This window comes from Panthera tigris, chromosome D1, assembly GCF_018350195.1.
Source record: "Panthera tigris isolate Pti1 chromosome D1, P.tigris_Pti1_mat1.1, whole genome shotgun sequence".
Taxonomy (NCBI): Eukaryota; Metazoa; Chordata; class Mammalia; order Carnivora; family Felidae; genus Panthera; species Panthera tigris.
The window spans coordinates 104,206,715-104,226,761 of NC_056669.1; the positions used below are offsets into that span (position 1 = coordinate 104,206,715).

Here is a 20,047-nt window from a genome sequence, read left to right on the forward strand (position 1 = left end):
GGTAAATTAACAGAAGAATCCCTCAAGGAGCATATGACAACATTTACTGAATGCCGTAAACTACTAGACTTTTTCTTCTCTGCCCCAAGCTTCATGCTTTGCTTAAACTCTGAAGACCAGTTTATAGCCCAGAGGAGGAGGGGCTGGGGAAAAGGTTAGCTGGGGGTGGCAGCATGGATCTTCGGGTCCGAGTGTTCTAGACACTTGCCGTGGGAGTTAGCCAAGGAACTTCCCTTGTCTGGGGCTGCCTTCCCGCTGTGACCAGGGATGGCCAGTGCTGTCCGACCTCCTGGCCTGTACTCGGGGGCCAGGGTGAAATTATGAGGATTCGTAGCTTTGGTGTTGGGTGAAGGAGCCAGACTGACTTGGTCTGAAGGGGTCAAGGTTCTGGTTCTTCCATCCAGGACTGACTCTTCTTTCTTACCACGGCCTTCATCATCCAGGCTCACGTAGGCATTTCAAATGGCACAGAAGGGTTCTATGAATTGCATCGATGCTGTGCTTAAACACGATTCTATAGATACCACATGGAATCACATTATGTAACTTTAAGGGTGTCGTGTGTGTTTTCTTACCACAAAGGTAGACCTCTTGAATTATTCCCTATTTTAATAGCCGCCGTCTCTTCCATATCCCCGTTAAACTGATACATTTGATCTCCTTTGGGTAGAATTCAAATCTATGAATGTGAACCCTTGTTATCTAAGCATGTGATTCTTTGTATACAGTTCTCTCAGAAGTTCTCAGAACCGCTGGATCAAAAGCTGTGCGCCTTCTGTCAGGCTCTGGGGGAACACAGGGGGTGCCAGTAGTCTGCCCCCCCCCACCCGCACCCCACTCCACCTTGCTACCCCAGATCAGTATCGTTCTAAAGCTTTGCCACCCACGCTGCCTAAGGCAGATAGCGTTGCTGGCCTAAAATGTAACTCTTTGGGGGCACCCGGGTGGCTCAGTCGGTTAAGAGTCCCACTCTCGATTTCAGCTCGGGTCATGATCTCCTGGGCATGAGATCAAGTCCATACTAGGCGTGGAGCCTGCTTGAGATTCTCTTCCTCTTCTGCCCCTTCTCTCTCTCTCTCTCTCTCTCTCTCTCTCTCTCTCTCTCTCTCTCAAGTACATATTAAATTTTTTAAATAAAATGTACCTCTTTGATTAGAGGACAAGCATCTTTATAGCCTCGGGGTCTTATGAACTTTCTCTTTGTGTCTCTGCCCTCCTGAACTTCTCTCCCTGTCTGCAGAGAGCTTCCCCACGTCAGGGGGCAGGCAGGGTCTCCATCTTCTTTCCCACCAAGTCCGCCCCTGCTCCCTTCCTCGGTGCAGTCCTTCTATCTTGCTGTTCGAGAGGATTATGCAGCTGTCGTTTTTCCCTCCTATTTGTATCTTCGAATGTGGCCAGAACCTTATTACCCTATGTAATCACGAAAGGATCCATTTGCTCTCTGGATGTCCCAACGTGGCGCTTGAGGTGTTTCTCGCCCACTGTCAAGTGTATGCAGGTGTGGGGATTTTGACAACTTTGGCAATCGGTACTTGTCCGCGGAGTTTGTCAACACTCCTGTGTCCAAGGGCTCCGTTGACAGGAGCGGATGTACGTGAGCAGTGAGGGTCGCTGCGGCACGAGGTTCCCTTGCTTTCCCCGGAGAGGGGCAATCCCGGCTTTGGCTTTCCCGGATCTCAAAACCCCATCCAAATTCTGCCCAACGTAGAACTTCTTCCCTCCCCTAAACCACCTCTGAGCCGGAGCCGGAACTCGAGCCTTGACAACAGTTGGGTCAGACCTGATGGGGTTGATAACAAACCACTTGTGCTGACCTGTGGCAGGAAGCAGAGCGGCTCAGGGGCCTCTCAGGTTCTCTCTTCCTGCCCTTTTAGGGAGGGGGTAAGGGCTAAGGTTGGAGCTGGGTGAAGATCCCACGGACTCCCCTACTTCGCCTGCCCCCGGGCTCCCTCATGCTTCCACGTTGGCAGAGAGCAAAGCCACGTGCTCTGCCTTAAAGGGGGACGACACCTCACAGCCTGTCGCCTCGACTTCAGCAACCTCTGACTCCCTGAAGAGTGGCCGCGTGCCCAGGCATTTCTGTAAGAGCTTTTCCTAGAAGAGTGCCACTTCTGTCCCAGCAGCAGGAAGACTAGATGCCCGATCAACCTTCGGAAGGAAACCACTAAACTGTCGGATGATATGCACATCTGTTAAAAACCTGTTTACATCATCGCAAACAGGAGACAGGGGGGAAACATGCAGATAGGCCAAAAATAAAAGCAAAAACTCTGAGAAGTAAAACCAATTTCTATTCTGGGGTTTCTGCAGAACCCTGGAGACCTTGATGTTCTGTTTTAACAAGTCCAGGGGAGCACAGGTCAAGCCCAGAGCCTGCCAAATGTGGGGCATCTCGAGCTGGGCCTCCTATGGAAGCTGGGACTGGAGAGGGCTTCATCCTCGATGCAAGACTGAAGGAGAAATGAACCCCTTGCACAGACAGGGGCAGCAAGGGGCCTTGCCTATTTTCAACTCCGTGCTGGATAGACACAAACAACAAAAAGCACTCCCCGAGAGTGACAATTCCGTCTTCTCTAGGGTGTGCAGGCCAAGTTCTTAGACGAGGGTAGGGGTCTAGGGAATGCTCAAAGTTTCAGTTGAAAAAAAGCTCAATGGCTAAATTTAATTTGAAGTGATCCCCGGGCTTCAGGCAAGAGCAAATAAATGCAAATCCTGTCGGGGAGGTGGGGGGGGTGGTGCAGAATGTGGTTTCAGCCAGTCTCAAAGAATTCTCATAATAACTTCCAAACTCATGAGATACTATAGAGTGAAAAGATAAGGCACACACTGGGAAGATAGGTAACACCTTGACAAAATGATCAAACACAGAAATGTGTGTGTGTGTGTGTGTGTGTGTGTGGGCCTGGACGTGGATGAAAAGAGGCTCCACCCCATCAGTAATCACGGATGTGAAAATTAAACTTCAAGGTACTATCACATACCCACGAGACTAGCAAAATTTAAAAATCGGAAAACACGAAGGGGTGGTGAAGGGTATGAAGGCTCGAACACTCCTCCACATGGTTAACGAGAGTGCAGACTGATAACGCTGTGTGGCTAAAGGGCTCGTCGTTACCTATGGTGCCATCTATACATGTCCCCTCCTAGGTTAACTAATAGCCTAGGAAAGACCCTTGCGACAGAATGTTCACAGAAACATTGTTTGTGATAGGCAAATTGGAAACAACCCATGTCAGGTGTCAACAGGAGGCCGTAGCAATTCATTGTGGGTGTGAACCCATGACCGAGTCCCACAGTGAACGAGAGGGTTTATCTGTTCAGGTTTATCACTCGCAGGCTGGCCTCCCTGAAAAGGGAACTGTCCTCTTACAAGGCTCCGTGGAGCCCGGCCATTGCCAAGTGCCTAAGGCACCGATCAATTACAAAGCTGGGACCCCAGCCCCCTGATGAGACACTTTCCTGAGGATGGAGGCGGCACTCATCAGGTAACTCCCGCCACGCGGGCTGGCCACCACGGCCAGCTGCAAGAACAGTGTGGACCCTAGATCCGCGACTGTATCGGGGCAGGGTCGGTGCAGCCCCCAGACGGTGAGCTGGCAGGTTAGGGCTGGAACAAAGGTTCTGCTGCGTCATGGCTCCCGTGTCCCCTCCCCTGGTGACCATGGCAGAGCTGAGCCTCGTGACCATGCAGCTCAAATGCACCACAGCCCCACGTGGGCACCTCCCGCGCACAGCGCACTGCCCTGCGAGGGACGGGCCACGTGGGACCCGCCCTGCGGGGCTGCTCCCCTCTCCAAGGAGCGCGGTTCCAGAAGCCTGGTGGGAGTTCTGTCTGGCCACTGCCTTTGTTTGCACAACAGTGAATGAACCATAACCACACGCGTCAACGCGGGTAAATCTCGAGAACAACGTGAAGCAAATGAAGTCAGAGCAAGCTGAACGATTTCAGGTCCAAGAAGTTCAAAATTAAGCATCCCCCCCCCCCCCCATACTCACAATATCGTGGTAAAATTAAAGGGAAAAGTGGAAGAAGGATCCACCCGTTTCAGGGGAGTGGTTTCTTCTGCAGTCACAGAAGAACAGAGGGCCCCTACTACTGTCCTTAAGCTGGGCGCTGGATACAAGGGTGTTTAGTATTCTTTAAACTGAAAAGGTATGTTTAAGGCCCTTTTGAGCCAATGTTTCACCATAAGCAATTTCAAAAATGTCAAAGGCCTGTTCCCACGGCTGCAAACCTCCCGGTGAGATCTTCGACTTCAGGCTGCTGGTTGAGACTCCAGTCTGCTGGGCATTTCTCCAGGATTCTCATCGCCCGGCTGTCCACACTGTCTGCTCTCCCCTCCCGGCTCGTCCGTGGGCCCGCTCCCCCGCCCCTCCTCGCTTCAGCCAGGCGGTGGGCAGCCGCGTCCTCTCCTTCGCCGGCCACCCCCACTCTGCTCCTCTGCTCTGTGTCCCAAACCTGCCTGTCACCTCTCTTCAGACCTACCTGACTCGCGGAACGGCCACAACCCCTCCTCCACGTCTGCGCCTCTCAGAACTCGTCCCGTGGCCGTGGTCATCCGCACGCTGCCGCCTCCCCGACTGGCCTATGTCCCCGGTCACTCTGTGTCTCCAGAGCCTTAATCTTTGTGACACAGCCGTCGAGCGTCAGGGGCCACCGCGACCCCGAGAGTGTCACTGGATGCCAGCGCAGACAGAAGCAGGGAAAACAGCAGCCAACAACGTGTGCTCTCCACGTGCGTTTGCGCCATTAACCCTCGGCCACCCTCTGAAGCGGGCACCCGTTGGCCAGGTTTTCAGATGCGGAAACTGAGACACGGACGCGGGCACAGAAACCTGATGAGCCGGGATCCGAATCGGGCTGGACCCCAGAGCCCACACTTAACCACGACTCTGCACTCCTAGAAAACCGGAGCGGGCTGTCAGCTCCCCGTGCCTGTCTTCACAGATGACGGGGTAGTCAGCTCGGTCTCTGCAGCCGGATGGCTTCAAGTCCCAACTCCATGACTCGCTGGGCGGCCTGAGGCCCAGGCACCCCGAGAGCTTGTTTCCGTCTGTACAATGGGGGTAACGGCACCTGCCCGGCACAGTTGTCCTCTGGTGCCAAGCCATCCCGGTGACCGTGTTGCCGGAGAGACTAACGTAACCACAGCGCCCCCAGGTGGCCGCCCTGGCCAGCGCCCCAAGGCCAAGCAACCTCCAAGGGCGGAGGAACATGGGGTTTGGACACACTTGGTCCCCAGGCACGAGCCCAGGCGTGGATTGCCGAGGGGCCAAAGTTCATGCTGGCTGCAGTGAGCGCCGATTACACCACAAACCATTTCCCTTCAGACACCTGGACTAACAACTCGATCCTGAACACAAAACTCAGGAGCCTGACAACACGAGTCTAGAAGAGGTGAGCCCTCTTAGAATCCGTCAGAACCCAACCCACCCGGCTGAGAACTATTGCCAGAAGGTTCACCTACAAGGCGGCTGAGCCCACAATGGAGAGAGAACGGCAGGAGGGCGGGGGAGGGGGGGGGTGGGGGGGGGGGCAACTCTCCATTCCATTTTGGCCGAAATAACCAAGTCTGTCATCCCCCTGCTTCTGTGTCCTAGGAGTGTCAGAGCCTGGGCTCTGGACTGAGCCCCCCGAGTTGAGTCCGCCTGTCACTGAGCAGCAACGTGACATACAGGAAAGGGGGCGTGACAGCGGTGAGCACACGGCCCCGCCCTCGGAATGAAAATCTAGCTGAGAAAGACAAACGCACGGACACCCGCAAGATCACAGAGCTGTGCTAGAGCCGGGCACACGGTGCCCGGTGAGGTCGCTCCCCTGCGGGGCTTCCTGGAGCGAGCCCATCTCTGGGGAGGGACCCGGAGAAGAGCACGCAGGGCGGGAGGGCGGAGGTAGCTGGCGGAGGAGTAACGGGGGCAGTACCAGCAGTGGCGTGGGAGTCGCAGTGCCGGGCAAGCGGTCAGGCAGTGGGGACAGCGCCCCCACTTGGGAATACAAGCGTTACGGGGGACCCTTGAACAACGCAGAGGTTAGGGTACCAGCCCCCGGGGAGTTGAACATCCGTGTGTAAGTCTGACTTCCGGGATTTAACTACTCACAGCCTATCGAGCGGAAGCCTCACGGTAACACCGAAGCTGACGCAGACGCGTCTTCATCATAGCGTATCGCAAATGCACACGTCCACGTATTGTATACCTTCCTCTGACAATGAAGTCAACCATGGAAAACGGTACTCGGAAGATTGTAAGAGAAAATACGCGTAGGGCACCGCACTGTGTTCACCGAAAAGAAGTCTGCGTGTGAATGCACCTGCACCACTGGGGTCGTTAAGCTAGTAGTAAACTAGGAGGAGGAGGACGACGAGTGGGGGCAGGGGTGGCAGAAGCAAAGGCAGGAGAAGCAACGGCAATAGAACTGGCGGCGGCAGTAGAAGTGGGACGGGTATCAGCGGCAGGAGCTGGAATGGTAGGAGGGCTGACAGGAGCAAAAGTGGCGGCAGAGGCAGAAATGGTAGCCGCAGGTGGTAGGAGCAGTGGGGGTGGTAGAAGTGCTAGGAGGGTAGGAGCACTACAGGTAGCCGGAGGAGGAGGAGGGGGGGAGGAGGAACGGAGCAGGAGGGAGAGGGGAGGAGGGGGAGGGGAGCAGGAGGAGGGGGAGGGGAGCAGGAGGAGGAGGGGAGAAGCTGTAGGAGGAGGGGAGTAGGAGGAAGAGGGGAGCAGGAGGAGGAGGGGAGAAGCTGTAGGAGGAGGGGAACAGGAGGAGGGGGAGGGGAGTAGGAGGAGGAGGGGAGCAGGAGGAGAGAGCCAGAGGAGGAGGGGAGCAGCAGTAGAAGGAGTGTAGCAGGAGGAGGAGGGGAGCAGGAGGAGGGGAGCAGCAGTAGGAGGGGAGAAGCAGTAGGAGGAAGGGAGCAGGAGGAGGAGCAGGAGGAGGGGAGAAGCAGGAGGAGGGAGAGCAGCAGGAGGAGCGACAGCAGCAGGAGGAGCAACAGCAGCAGGAGGAGGGACAGCAGCAGGAGGGAGAGCAGCAGGAGGAGGGACAGCAGCAGGAGGAGCGACAGCAGCAGGAGGAGGGACAGCAGCAGGAGGGAGAGCAGCAGGAGGAGGGACAGCAGCAGGAGGAGGGACAGCAGCAGGAGGAGGGAGAGGAGCAGGAGGAGGGACAGCAGCAGGAGGAGGGACAGCAGCAGGAGGAGGGACAGCAGCAGGAGGAGGGACAGCAGCAGGAGTGGTCACAGTTGAAGCGGCAGCACCAGACACCACATACGCAGTATGTATCCCGTGCACCCCCATCCGACGATCTTTCATCCGTCCTAACTCACTTAAGCCTTACAACATCCCTAATAAGTACAATATCCCCAGCTTATGAAGAAACCGGATCAGAGAGAAGTTAGCAATACGCCCAAGGGTCGCACCCTAGTGAGGGCAGGGCTGGGATTTGGCACTCTCACCTCGTCCCCTGGACCCCAAAGGAAGAGGCCTGAAGCCGCAGGGGGATGCAGGGCAGCTACTTAGATGGCAGGCGGCTAAGGGCAAGGCTGCTTCAAAGAATAAAATGAGACAAAGTAAGTACGGCGTCCAGCACTCACTTGATACGAGTAGACAAGCTGGCAGGAAGGAAATAACATACCAGGACTTAAAACCCAAACGCGAGGCTCCCCGAGGCCAGGACAGCAGGGGTTAAGGCCGGGTTTTAGGGCAGTGGTCTGGAACTGACTGGGGGGGGGGCGGGGACTGCAGTCCCTCGGAGATCCTTCGAGATGTGTTCCCAGCCCCACCCTGCTGAGAACTGCCCCCCGAGCACGGACATAACACATGCTTCATACCATCGGAGCACGGCCAGTGTCCCCTCCTAACCCAGGGATCCTCCAAGAAGCTGTGTCTTCATCTCTGAAAGTTTTCCTGGAAACAAAGCCGACCTAACCCCGCATATTAATATCTGGCTAGAAACCAACAGATGGCGCAGTGCTGGGCTAGCACCATGGTCAAGCTCAGGCCCAGGATGCCCCCTGCCTTCCACCCGTCCCCCCTTCAACACCGCTGCTCTAACACCTGCAAACCACAGCTCTACACTTCCTCCTTTCGAGGTCTGTCCCGCCTCAGAAGGGCTCGATGCTTCTTAACAAGGGATAGAATCCCACCCTCTTCAAACCCAAGATTGGAGTTACTTTGGCTAACGTTGCAAAACCTCTAGGTGTTCTGAGCGCCGCCTCCTCTCTCCCCTCCTGGGAGTCTCCTGTGAGAACTAACCCAAGAGGCTGTGCGCTCGAAGATGCCCACAGCTGCACTATGTGCAAACTACAGCTGTGGTGCATTCTCCAAAGGGGGGGTTCCGTGGACAATCTCTCACTCACACACACACACACACACACACACACACACACACACACACACACACACGCTGTCCAAGTCAGATGAGCAAGGTGGGTTAAAAAGTTAAAGGGTTTCTTTTCTTGCAGTTTTCAAAGGTTTTACTGGCCAAGAAGCATCGGGACCCTCCAAAGGAGAAAACAGCATGCCCCAACTTTCTTGAACAGGGAACAGGGGCCCAGCAAAACACACATGGAGTTCTTGGGTGGCATCGACACAGACCCTGTGTTTCGACCCAGGCCCCCGGCCCCAGAACATACCCTCATCTACAGCCACGGACCCCCTCTTTCTCACCTCGTATTCCCTTACTGGCTCCCATCAGGTCACGGGACGGCTCTCATCCAGGGTCCAGAAGACCTCTCTGAGCCACCCCAGGTCACACACCCTGGCCTCCCTCCTGCCCCTCCCCGGGCCTTGTTCACTCCCCCTGGGAAACCTGGCCTCCCAGCAGCACCCTTCCCCCGCTTTTAGGTCCTAAGCAAGAAGACTGTAAGCTTCTTTATCATGCGAGAGAGGCCACACAACCTTCAGTAGCAAGAATCCTACTCTCACCCCCTACAGCAGCCTTCACCTTCACTATCTGATCTTCCGTGTTTACTTATGCTCTGGAGATCTCCCCTGGAATCAGCTCTACTTCAAACATTCAAAAGCCAAAGCTTGGAATGTCTGATTTAAGCCAGCCTGGGACAGGTTTCGCAGCCCCCACAGCGGAGGGAGTCCTTCCTGGATGCTCACAGTTCCTCACCAGCAAGAAAAGGGTGTTTCTCCCTCCCTTCTGGGCTGCTGTGGAAGCCAGTCCCACAAAGAAAAGATGTGGCGGTGCCAGTGACAGGAGATCCTCTGAAACCCAAGGTCAAGGCCTGCAGGGGCATGAAAGAATCCTTCTGGCAAACGTGCTTCCTCCCCCTGACCGTCCCGGCTTAAGGCTCCTTTTACAGACACACACAGGAAGGTGCTAGGTTTATTGTTTTCTTTTTTTAATGAAACTAAATCACTGCTTACAAAAACCTTCAAGAGCCCTCATGCCCATCCCTTCACACGTCCCTTGGCTCAGCCTCTCCCCATCTCCCAGGAACTGGAACACTCCATGAACGCCACGAGGGGAGAGGCCCTGGGCTCCGACCCGAGCCTTCAGAGAGTGACAGTTCTACCTCCCATGATCCTTCCTGTCAGGCCTGGAGGTTGCATGGATGAGGGTGGTCCCCGCCGCCGTGACTCTCAGGTCACCACCCGGACCAGAGTGAAATGATGTGAATGTCCCGCCCCAGAGACCCCCCCCCCCCCCCCCCGCTAGTCTCTCCCCTTCCTCCCCCCACCCCCCCACCCTAATTCTACCCCTCTACTGAGATGAGGCCCAGCTCCCAGATCAGAAGGGCCAGGGCCTACAGGCTGTAGAACTTGAGGCTCCTGTCCATGCCCGTTGAAGCGATGAACTTGGCGTGGTGCCCAAAGGCCACCCCTGTGGTCAGGCCGCTATGCTCTGAGGAGAGAGACGAGAGGCAAAGGTGAGAAGGCTTCTCCCCCTCGGGTCTGAGTGCGGATCCTGATGATCTACTCCCAGTCTGTCCAGCCCTCCCTGGGTCAGTGCTCGCTACTTCCCAGTGGACTCACGCTGCCGAGAGCAGGGCGCTAGTCCAGCCTGCATAACATCCATCCCCAGGGCCTTCCTCGGCGCCTGGCACACAGCGACAACTCAGGTTTTTGTTGTGGGGTGAGTGAACAGAGGAACGTCACTCCTCCTTGCCTGAGCTTTTGGGACAACTGCAATTCTGCGCAGTTCAAGTCCTAGAACTGACTGGGAGCCGGCAGAGGGCGGGACAGACGAAGCAGACATGGTCTTGTTCTTCCACTTCTCACCACCTTATTTTTAAAAATTGGTCTGAGTTTTCAGTTCGGTTTAAAACCTCAGTGCTCAGCTGACTCGCATATATTTATAGTATATATTTAGTTCCAACTCCTTGCTTATATTATAATCGGAACCGTCCGTTGGCTTGTTCTGGCTCAGGGGGTTCCGACTTAGGGAACCTGGGCCCCCGGCACAGGGCAGGGCTGTAGCAAGGGCAGAAGGGGCTGGGTGACGTGCCTTGCCGGATTGGGGTAGCTCAGGAGCATCAGAGCAAATTCCTTGAAGGCTTAGGACAACGCCTGGAGCCCCCACTACAGCTCAGGCTGTGCTTCCGGCCCACTGCTGCACCCTGCTCAACTCCGAAACACCGGAGCCCAACGAAGGGTTCCAGTTAGGCCTGGACCCCTGGAACACACACACCGAGCCGGGCTCAGGAGAACACGGGGGTGGGAGAAGCATCTTGGGTCTTGCCCACAATGTGCTAACGAGGATGAGAATTTCATCAACAAAGACAGCTAACAGCTGCCATTCACTCAGCACCCAAGTGTGCAGCAGGCACTCTGTCACCACGCAAGCCATTTCTGTGTCACCAGCTGGCACCATCTGCAAAGCAGTGCCAACGTGACCAGTTTAAAAAATGAAAAAGCTACGGCTCTCAAAGAGGACGTCACGTACCCAGGGCCACGCAACCATCAGGAGGTTAGTAGCCCTACTATCCGCAGTCTCAGCATTTTATGCTTTTCTTCTCCGACATTTACAATCGCAAGTAAGCAGGGGCGCCTGGGTGGCCTCGGTTGGTTGAAGTGTCCACTCCTGACTTCGGATCAGGTCATGATCTCACAGTGGTGGGATCGAGCCCCGTGTCGGACTCCGTGCTAAGCGTGGAGCCTGCTAAGGATCCCCTCTCCTCGCGCTCTGCCCCTCCCCCGCTCGCACCCGCACAAGCGCTCTCTCCTCCAAAATAAACAAACTTCAGAAACAAACTGCAGTCAAGTAATTATCTGTGAACTCATCCCACATCTACCCTCCTCAACTGACTGGAAATTCCATTAGTGCAAAGCCTGGATCTTAGTCACTGCTCCAGTCCCACAGAAGACAAAGACACAATGCTGAACAATGGCAAATCCAAAACAACCGTGCCAAACACGGTTCTAATTATTTATGCACATGTGTACGTGTGTAAGTACACAGCTATTTCATCTGTTTATACGTTTATGTGCATAAACATGACTTCATACATATATATCTATATATATATATAAACTCAGCTAAACCTCACACACTGCACTGAGTGTGCCCTATTATCGTTCCCCAAAGAGACTAAGTAACTTGTCCAAGGACGCACAGCTTGCAGGGGTAGAGCTAGCCTTTAAAGCCCAGCAGTCTGACTCCTGAGTGCAGTTTCTTAGCCACTAAACTCTATCGCCTCAGGAAGGGATTAAAAGCTGCCTAGGCAAACTCAGGCCTACTCCCTGGAAATTCCTAACCTCGTGGTATTTACCCTCTTCCTTCTGGGCCAGGACACTCGGAGACCTCAGGATCCCAGAGTCAGACCCTACCTGTGAAATGAAGGATCTCTGTCCACTGCTTGCAGATGTAGATCTGGACGTCTGTGCCCCCAAGGGCCAGGTAGGTACCACTCTGATCGAAGATCAGTGACTTCACCTGCCAGAACCAGGAGAGACGTCACACGAGAACAGAAATTATGGGACAATTAGGGATGCACAGAAGCAGTTTAGACTGATTCACTGAAGAATCAACAAGTGAGGAGAGGCAACCGACAGAGCTGGGGAAGGGAGGGGGCGCACCTCAAAATTGTTATCCAGCTGCAGTGTCTTAAAGTTCTTAAGTTTGCGCAGATCCCAGAGCTTGACAGAGGAGTCATCGGCCGCCGTAGCCAGATAATAGCCATTCTCTGAGAAGGCAATGCTGGTGATGGGGCCCGAGTGGCCAGGGAAGTTGGCCACGTTGGTGCGCTCCTACAGGCGGAGGACGAGTGGTACAACGTCACCCACTGGTCACGACCCAGAGAAAATGGGGAGTTCGCCAGATGCCTACCTCTGAGCCATCCTCCACCATCCTTTAGGGAAGGACAACTAACAGGAATCGCAGAGGTAGATGGCCCAGCCCAAGACCCCGGGCCACATCCATCACATCACACACAGGCGTGCACATGCGCACGCGCACACACACACACACACACACACACGCACGCACAGCCACCGTGTCTCTGCCCTTGGGACACCCAAGGGCCGGGTGCCACTGGCACTTATCACACCGCATAGGTCACGAGCTCACACCCTGGGCCTCAGATAGAGGCTGCCATGTCCCACCTTCAAGTCCCAGATCTTAATCTGCGAGTCCATGGTGCCTGTTCCGAAGATGAGTCCATCAGGGTGGAACTGTGCACAGGTGAGAGCTGTGGAGGAAGGACAGGGAGCTGTGGTCAGAGCCCACGGGAGAGGCCAGCACAGCAAAAGGGGCCTCTCTTCACATTGTTCACCGTGCCCGGTAAAACGCCTGGCACCCGGCCGGCACTGGTGGTAAATAAATCTTAAGAACAAAGGAGCAAATGATTAAGTAAAACATATAAATAAATGATAAGCAGCAAAAGAACAGACAGAGCCCAGTGCCTCTATGACAACTTACAGCAGCCAGAGGTCTCATCGGTCACCTTGGTGAGCACACGCCCTGTCTGGATGTCAGAGAAGGCCCAGTACTGAAAAAATAGAGACAGCGAGCCAGTTAAGAAAGTGGGTGCCCAACAGGAAGGTGTTCCCTCCTCCCCAGATGTTCAAGCTTGGAGACCAGCAGGGCTCTGCAGGGTCTGGGCTGGGACCGCACCTGGTCATCGGAGGAGCTCAGGAGATAGTCCCCAGTGGCATGGAGGCTGAGGCCCGTCACTGCGCTCTCATGGGCCCGAACAACCTGCACACAAGAGGCATTCGGCACCGACCAAATCCTGATAGTAGCATCTGGGGAGGCAGAAAACACCAGCTCCTAAAAGGAAAAACAAGAGGCAAAATATCAGAGGCAGAAAAGATCGACCCCAACAGTCTTACAAAAGGGGGGTGGGGATGGCCATGAGCCCAACAACTGCTTCTCTTTCAGGCCTGTCCTGCCCAGAACCATCCATCCAACTGGTGATGCGTGAGAGCCAATGGTAAACGCCATTTAAAATGGTAACTCAAACAGCATTGGCCTAGAAGAGAAGGCTTCACTGTCTAGTGGTAAGAAGGGTAACTGTAGCAGAGAGCAATCTCCCACGCCCTGTTTCTAGTACCAGAGAGAGAAAGCTGACCGGTGCAACTGAGAAACTGAGTTTTTTTAATTTTAGTTTATTTCACTCTGTTCAAATAGACACATGTAGCTAGCTAATGGCTACTGTCAGGAACAGCGTACTTCTGAACAGCAGAGGGTCTGTGAGGGTCTGCAAGGGCCTATGTTGCTGCATCACAGACTCCAGGATTTCAGGAGCAAGTTAATCCTCAGAAAGATTTGGGGCAGAGAGAGAACTTCTACCGTGTACACGCACCAATTATTTGGGTTAGGACATTAAACACCATAAGGTAAAAACAACTACCATCTTTCATTGACATGATTTCATAAGAGAAACAACTTCTCCACACCTGGCCGCAGGAAAGGAGTGCCTCCCATTTTAAAAACATTTAGTTTTAGGAAAAATCCACAGTATTCACCTATTTCTAATTTCCTTAAGGGACAGGGAAGAGGCTAATTGGGAAGCACAGACCCAGCCACAATCCTACAGTCTTAGACCCAAACCGTCCCAGACCTAAAGACTCAAATCCCACAATGTCACTAATCTGGTCTGAAGGCTGCCTGTACCATCTAAGCCAGCAACTCCATCAATTTTAGCCCGCACCATGTTCAACGGTTGATGTCAAGTTCCCCCCGACCCCGCAGGACCATGGGAATGTGGATGCACCTGTCCTTCCCAGGTATGTTAAGATTTTGCTCAGCTTTGTTTTCCATAGTCTGTACTATAAACACTACAGGACTTTCTTCCTTTTCCTAACACGCCACGTGCCTATGAGTCTGCTTATTCCAGCTCTCATTCCCTCCCTTTCCCTGGGCTGAAGGCCACTGCTTTAGGGGCTTCTGCACGGAGGACAGGGCGACCCACGGCTGTAAACAAAGGCCTCGAAGGGCCCACTCTGGAGGCTCAGTGCTCCTCCTCGGGCCCACTTCACTTCACAAGGACACGGCACGGCGCTGGGTGACTGGGTCTGCAACCCTAGACCACCGAAACCAGGGCACAGGAATGAGGGACCCAGGGTGACCGGCAGGACCCTTTACCTGGGAAGGGTGGAACACCACACTGGTGACTTTCTTGGTATGGCCTTTGAGGGTGGCCAGGATTTGCTCAGAACTCTTGTCGAAGACGACAACATTTTTATCCGCCCCTCCTGGAAAGGACCCAAACGAGATCCAACAGTGAGTCGTGCCCACCCGCACCCCTCGGCCGAAGACGGTACTTTGGCCCCCAGGCCCATGCAGAGGACAGGAGCGTGCCCCTACCCTGCCGCCCTCCCCGCCTCGGCCCGCGGGGCCAGACCGGCTCTCACCAGTGAGGATCTTGTTGGTGTCGGCAGGGCAGAGGTCCAGGGCGAGGATCCCAGGAATGCTGGCACTGTGCAAGCCCTGAGCGGAGGGCGCGACACCAAACCCAGTCACGGCCGAACCGAGGCCAGCCACGAAGCCACGCAACGCCCCCACTTCCGCCCCGGGCCCAGGGGAACAAGAGTGACTTCTGTTCCTTATCCGCTGCGCTTGGCCTTCTGCCTGGAGGCGGCACGTCCCTCGCCGCACTCCTGGCAAAGCCAGCCCCGGGCAAGAAGACAAGCCCTGGGACGCAGCGGCCGGGGCCCCCAGGCAGCTCTACAGCCCCCGGCCCCCCCACGCTGGCCCGCCCAGCCCAGCAACAGCTGCAACACCCCGCCTCCCAGTTAGCGGGGACCTGGCCACTCACCACGTGGGATGCCACCTGCCGGTATTTGCTCAGCTCCTCCGGCTTCACCAGCTCCTCAGGCACAGTCTTCCCTCTCTGAGAAAAAGGAAAAGCGCCCCCCACAAAAGCAGCAGTGAGTGCAGGATTCGGCGAGCCCCCTTTCCCCTAAGGCGTCAGCCGCCTCCACCGGCCAGCCCTCTCCTGGCTCTGGAGGACTCACCTTCTTACGCTCCGTGGTCAGCACGGTGGCCTTGTCTTGGAGCTGGGGAAGAGAGGGGAACAGGCGCAACGTGAGACCAAGCACTCTGCCAGGCCAGCGGCACGCCGGACGCTGGTCACATCTAGGCCTTCACAAGTGGCACCCACACCTGCGATCTGCCGAGTTCTGTGCTAAAGGCTCACGTGCGTTACCTCCGCTTACTTTCCCCCCCAACCTGATGAGGAGGTGCAATGATCTTACTTCACACAGGAGGACACTGAGCCTCAGGGGAGTGAGGTCACTTGCCCAAGGCCTCAGAGGGGACAAATGGCTGAGTGAGCACCTGAGCCAGCAGTGCAGGGCTCCCAGACCGAGTTCACACGTGTGCACCAGGAGGTTGCAAGCTGAGCAGGGAAAGCGCTCGGACAAGACACAAACGAGCAGCTCCGACAAAAGGAGAGGCCGTGAGTACGACAGAGGCGCTGGCCCTGGAATCGGGCCCGCTCGGCCTCTTGGGAGCCTGCCTTTGAATCCGAGCCTCAGGTTCTCCATCTGTCCTGTCTCCCTCGAAAACGTGTAACAAAGCGTTCTACGACCTGCAAAGAACCCCGGTAACAGTAAGAGCTCCAAGCTGCACTACCAGTAACTACAATCTTGTAAATTCCACGAGCCTAGAAAATAGACACCGTTTACTCTCGGTCTGGAAGGGAAACGGGACATGGAGTCGGTTGAGTCGGCCCAAGGTCCTGGGCTTGTCAGCGGTGACCTCAGAGCACGAACGCAGGCAGTGCGGGCCGAGCCCGCGCTCAGCACCACTCTGCTGAGTGACCACACACGGAGCGGTGTTTCTAGTCACACCGCACTCAAGGCGGATGGCGGGAGGGGACCGAGGGCTGACCAGCATCCCCACCAAGTGACCTCCAGCAACTCACCTTCTGGATAATCTCGGGGGTCATTCCCACCAGCTCACCCAAATCCATCGGCTCGCCTGCACCCTGAAGACAAGAGAGGTAGAGGTGAGGAGGGCACAGAACGCCAAAGACTCCTGCAGGAGAGCCGCGTGAGACCCCACACACCAGGGGCTGCTGACGGGCGGGGAGGGGTGGACACTCACCGCGACACTCGGCTGCGAGCTCGGCACGGCCTGGGGCACGATGAGACCGGCCTGGGGTTTCAGGGTAGCCAGAGCTGGGAGAGAAGAACACGTTAGAAACGGGGGATTACAAAGCAGGACCGGCCCAGAGGGGGGAGTGGCGGGGCGGAGGCTGCACCTTCTCGGGCAGCAGTAACTTCCTTGGTGAGACGGGCAATGACACGGCAGGCGGCGTCGTGCTGGTAGAGCGCGTGGGACAGCTCCTGGCGGGTCGTCTGCAGCTGCTGGCGCAGAGTGAAGCTGTGCAGCATGACTGCATCCTGGGGGGAGGGACACGCCACCGTGAGGGGTGAGGAGGGTCAGGGAGCACCCAGCAGGAGAGGCCGGGTTAGGAGGACACGGCCTCCTCCTTCCACGGCCGGGACCGTGCGCGCGCTGGCAGCCGCTCCGGAGCTCCTGCCCCATGCCAACACGGGGCGCCGAGAGGAGTGGCAGCCGGCTCTCTCCCACCCCCGTCTCCACTGATTTACTGGCAAATCTCAGTGCCACGCGGCCGCCCCCCACCCCGTGTCGGGGTAATAATGCCACTGCCGACATTTAGGACTGCCCTCATTGTGTCGGGTGCAGTGCAAGACAGTCGCTCAAGACGTATTCATTCCTTCATCTTGCAGAGCACCTACTACGTACCAGGTGCTGCTCCTGGCGCTGCAGATACACCCACAAATGAGACAAGTCCGTGATGTCACGAGGGTGACACTCTAACCTTATTCTAATTCTCCCCGAACCCGGAGAGATCGGCCCAAGTTCTTGTCACGGTCAGGAAACCCAGCACTCACATCTGAGCGAGGTGCCCAAGGACACGTGGCAAGTGAGCAAGGGAGCTAAACCTGGACCCCGGACCTGTGCGACTTTGACAACCGGCCGCCGCCTCCTCCACGATCGTCCTGCCCCTCCAAACAAAACACGAGGCTCCGTCCTTCCCACCCGAGTCCTAGTGCCGTGGTCCACCCTCCTCAAGTAGGGAGCTGCCGGTTCCCTTCCAGGGACTCACCCACTCATCCTGCAAGGCTTTCAGGATGGCTGGGATGCTGGTGGCAGAGGGAGGCTTGGGCCGGATGGGGTGAGCAACTGCCAAGAGAGGGAGAGCGGATGCGAAGAACCGTAAGGCGGGGACTCTCCCTCTCCCCGTCCCCCCCCCTTCCCCTTCAGCCTGCGTGAACAGAGCACTATCTCCCTCTCTGGGGGCCGGCGCCACCTCCCACCCTGTCAAGCTTGGAGTTACAACAGCCCTGGACGGAGGCCAGCCGCCAGGCACCTTTGATGTCGATGAGCTGCTCCTCGGACAGGGGCTGGTTGTTGATGGGGTCTGTGCCATTCTCCGCAATATACTTCTCAATGAGCCGCCGCTCATAAACATGATTAGAGACAGGGGACACGCATGGGTGCTCGGGCACTTCATTGGAGACTGTGGAGAAAAGGCAGGCAGTGAGCTTGGGGTGGTGAAAGGGACCTCGGGACAAGGGGACGCCTGACAGGCTACTGGCCCCAACAAAACATGTCCCCACACTCAACAGAAAGCAGGACGTGACAACCAGTTTTGTGGCGCCCCCGTATCTATACGGCTACACGACTAGCTTCTCCATCGCTCTCCTGACAGGCAGTCAACAAATGATTCTGCGCGACTACGATGTGTCACGCACCTACAGAGCAGTCGATAATCCCCACCCATCTCCGTTTGGAACAAAGATGCTTCGGCACCCATTATGCTCTATGACACAGATACAGACGGCCACTCAAATCGCTACCTAGAGCCTCGGTGGATTAATAGACAAAGAAATCACACAGCAACGTGACAAGCGTTATAACAAGAAGAAACATTTACGTGGTGTTTCTCAGGTGCCACGCATGACTGTAAACGCTTTCCATTGATTAAATCATCCTCACAACCCCCAACAGAGGTATCATTTACATGCCGGCCCCAGTAGACGATGCACCCCTTGAGGATAGGGATTATGGCTGGTCTCTGACTTCCAGTACAATGCAGATGCCCAGCAGGCACCCAGTAAACATCTCGTGTAAACATCTAAAGGAAGGATGGTGCTGGGAATGGGGGGGGGGGACCCTTCCGCAAGACTGAGAGGGGACAACCAACGAGAAAACACTCTGCAAGCTGCAATCTCTTCAATATGAAAGATTCCTTTTTCTAGCCCTCATTTCCCTTCCTCCCTGTTTTTGGATTTACGAAGGGGTTCCGAGAAGAGCAGGGCGGGGAGGAGGGGGGGGCGGCTGGAGAGCTGGAAGCAAACAGAGAAGGGGATGATCTCGTAACCTGACGGAACAATGAGAATGCAAAACCGATGCGCGCCGCATTAAAATACCAAAAGGAAAGACTGCGCAAGGCACGAAAAAGGCATGGATTCAGGGGGCAGAGAAACTAGCCCCACCGCCCATGCGACACTCTCCTTGAGCCTTGCATCCTCATCTGTAAAACCCGGATCGTCACGTCTGTTCTGGAGAATTCTTGTGAGAATAAAATGAGATCACAGACTTGGAAGCGGGGCGTAGACCAAAAGGCTTTATAAATGTGCGCTGTGTTTGGTGGCCGTGCAGCCTGAGGCTGGGAGCCAGGGGCCTGGATTCCAGCCCTGTCACTGCCTCCAACTCACTGTGTGACCTTCGCAAACTGCAGAATCTCTGACTACCCGCGCGGGACCTCCGGCGTCAGCCCGTGCAAATGAATGCCCTCTTTCTGCAGATGAGGAAACTGAGGCCCAGAGCCTGCGCCAGATCACAAAGCCAATCGGGAAGGGAGGTCCTGCACAAGCCCGATTCCTACACCACAGCTGTCTCCCTGCACCAAGCTCCCTCCATCCAGGCCTCAGTTCACTGCGTAAACGAGGTGGCTGGCCTCAGTGACGTCTGCGACAATAAACTTGAGGCGTTATGTAAACTGTGAAGCGCTGCGCAAATGCACCCCACGCTGAGGAGGAGGAGGACCCCCGCGCTGACAAGCCGCCGCCCTGCCCCCCGGGAGCCCTGCCGTCGCCTCCGCCCCGACCCCGGCACCGCAGCGGCCCGCAGCTCCTCCCGCTCCGCGCTCCGGCCCCCTGCGACCCGCGATCGGCCGCAGCCGACACTCACTCGAGCAGATCAGGGACATGGCGCCGTCGCTGCGCTCCGAGGCGCCTGGCACCGGGCTCCGGGATTCGCTTCTGCGCCGCCGCGGGCCGCTTCCGGTCCCCCGCTGTTTCCGGGACGCTCCGCGGCTGGCGGGGAGCGGCCCCGCCGAGCGATGCTCGCGTAGAGCTTCACGTGGGGCTGCGGCCGGTCGCGCGCCTCAGCCTCCAGCACCTAACGGAAACTGCCCTTTCCCACAATGCAGCCGGGCAGGAAAGGGCCCGCCAGGGAATACTCGGCCATTTCCGGACAGGCTCGGCTCCTTCCGTAAAGCGCTCCCGGGGGCGGACACGAAGTCGGAACTACATTTCCCACAATGCAGTGGGAATTTAAAGCCAATGCGAGGAACGAGGTTTTGTCGAGACCGGCGCTGCGCTGGTCCGTGGGACCGTCGTC

At 56.2% G+C, this 20,047-nt stretch overlaps 1 protein-coding gene and 2 long non-coding RNA genes across 3 annotated transcripts; 1 reads left to right on the plus strand and 2 right to left on the minus strand.

The window, feature by feature from the left end:
* Positions 1–22: 22 nt before the first annotated feature.
* LOC122231030 lies at positions 23–4,656 on the minus strand. Its single transcript, XR_006208138.1, has 2 exons — positions 4,487–4,656; positions 23–2,148 (listed from the first exon to the last, which is right to left on the minus strand). It is a non-coding gene; the product is annotated as an uncharacterized LOC122231030 (long non-coding RNA).
* An 11-nt stretch (positions 4,657–4,667) lies between these two features.
* Positions 4,668–6,563, plus strand: LOC122231031. Its single transcript, XR_006208139.1, has 3 exons — positions 4,668–5,398; positions 5,602–5,697; positions 6,102–6,563. It is a non-coding gene; the product is annotated as an uncharacterized LOC122231031 (long non-coding RNA).
* Positions 6,564–9,697: 3,134 nt separating this feature from the next.
* Positions 9,698–19,855, minus strand: PRPF19 (pre-mRNA processing factor 19). Its single transcript, XM_042958403.1, has 16 exons — positions 19,616–19,855; positions 17,790–17,939; positions 17,526–17,602; positions 16,653–16,794; positions 16,496–16,569; positions 16,314–16,376; positions 15,403–15,444; positions 15,204–15,278; positions 14,800–14,875; positions 14,531–14,640; positions 13,058–13,213; positions 12,863–12,932; positions 12,547–12,632; positions 12,022–12,192; positions 11,773–11,878; positions 9,698–9,847 (listed from the first exon to the last, which is right to left on the minus strand). The coding sequence occupies exons 1-16, from the start codon at positions 19,632–19,634 to the stop codon at positions 9,750–9,752; spliced, it is 1,515 nt and encodes a 504-aa protein (XP_042814337.1). The 5' UTR covers positions 19,635–19,855; the 3' UTR covers positions 9,698–9,749.
* Positions 19,856–20,047: the final 192 nt, after the last annotated feature.

Coding starts and splice junctions, on each gene's coding strand:
- PRPF19 (XM_042958403.1), bottom strand. Junction 15,445..16,313: donor CCCCCGAGATTATCCAGAAG/GTGAGTTGCTGG, acceptor TCTCTTCCCCAG/CTCCAAGACAAGGCCACCGT. Junction 9,848..11,772: donor AGAGATCCTTCATTTCACAG/GTAGGGTCTGAC, acceptor CTCTCTCCTCAG/AGCATAGCGGCCTGACCACA.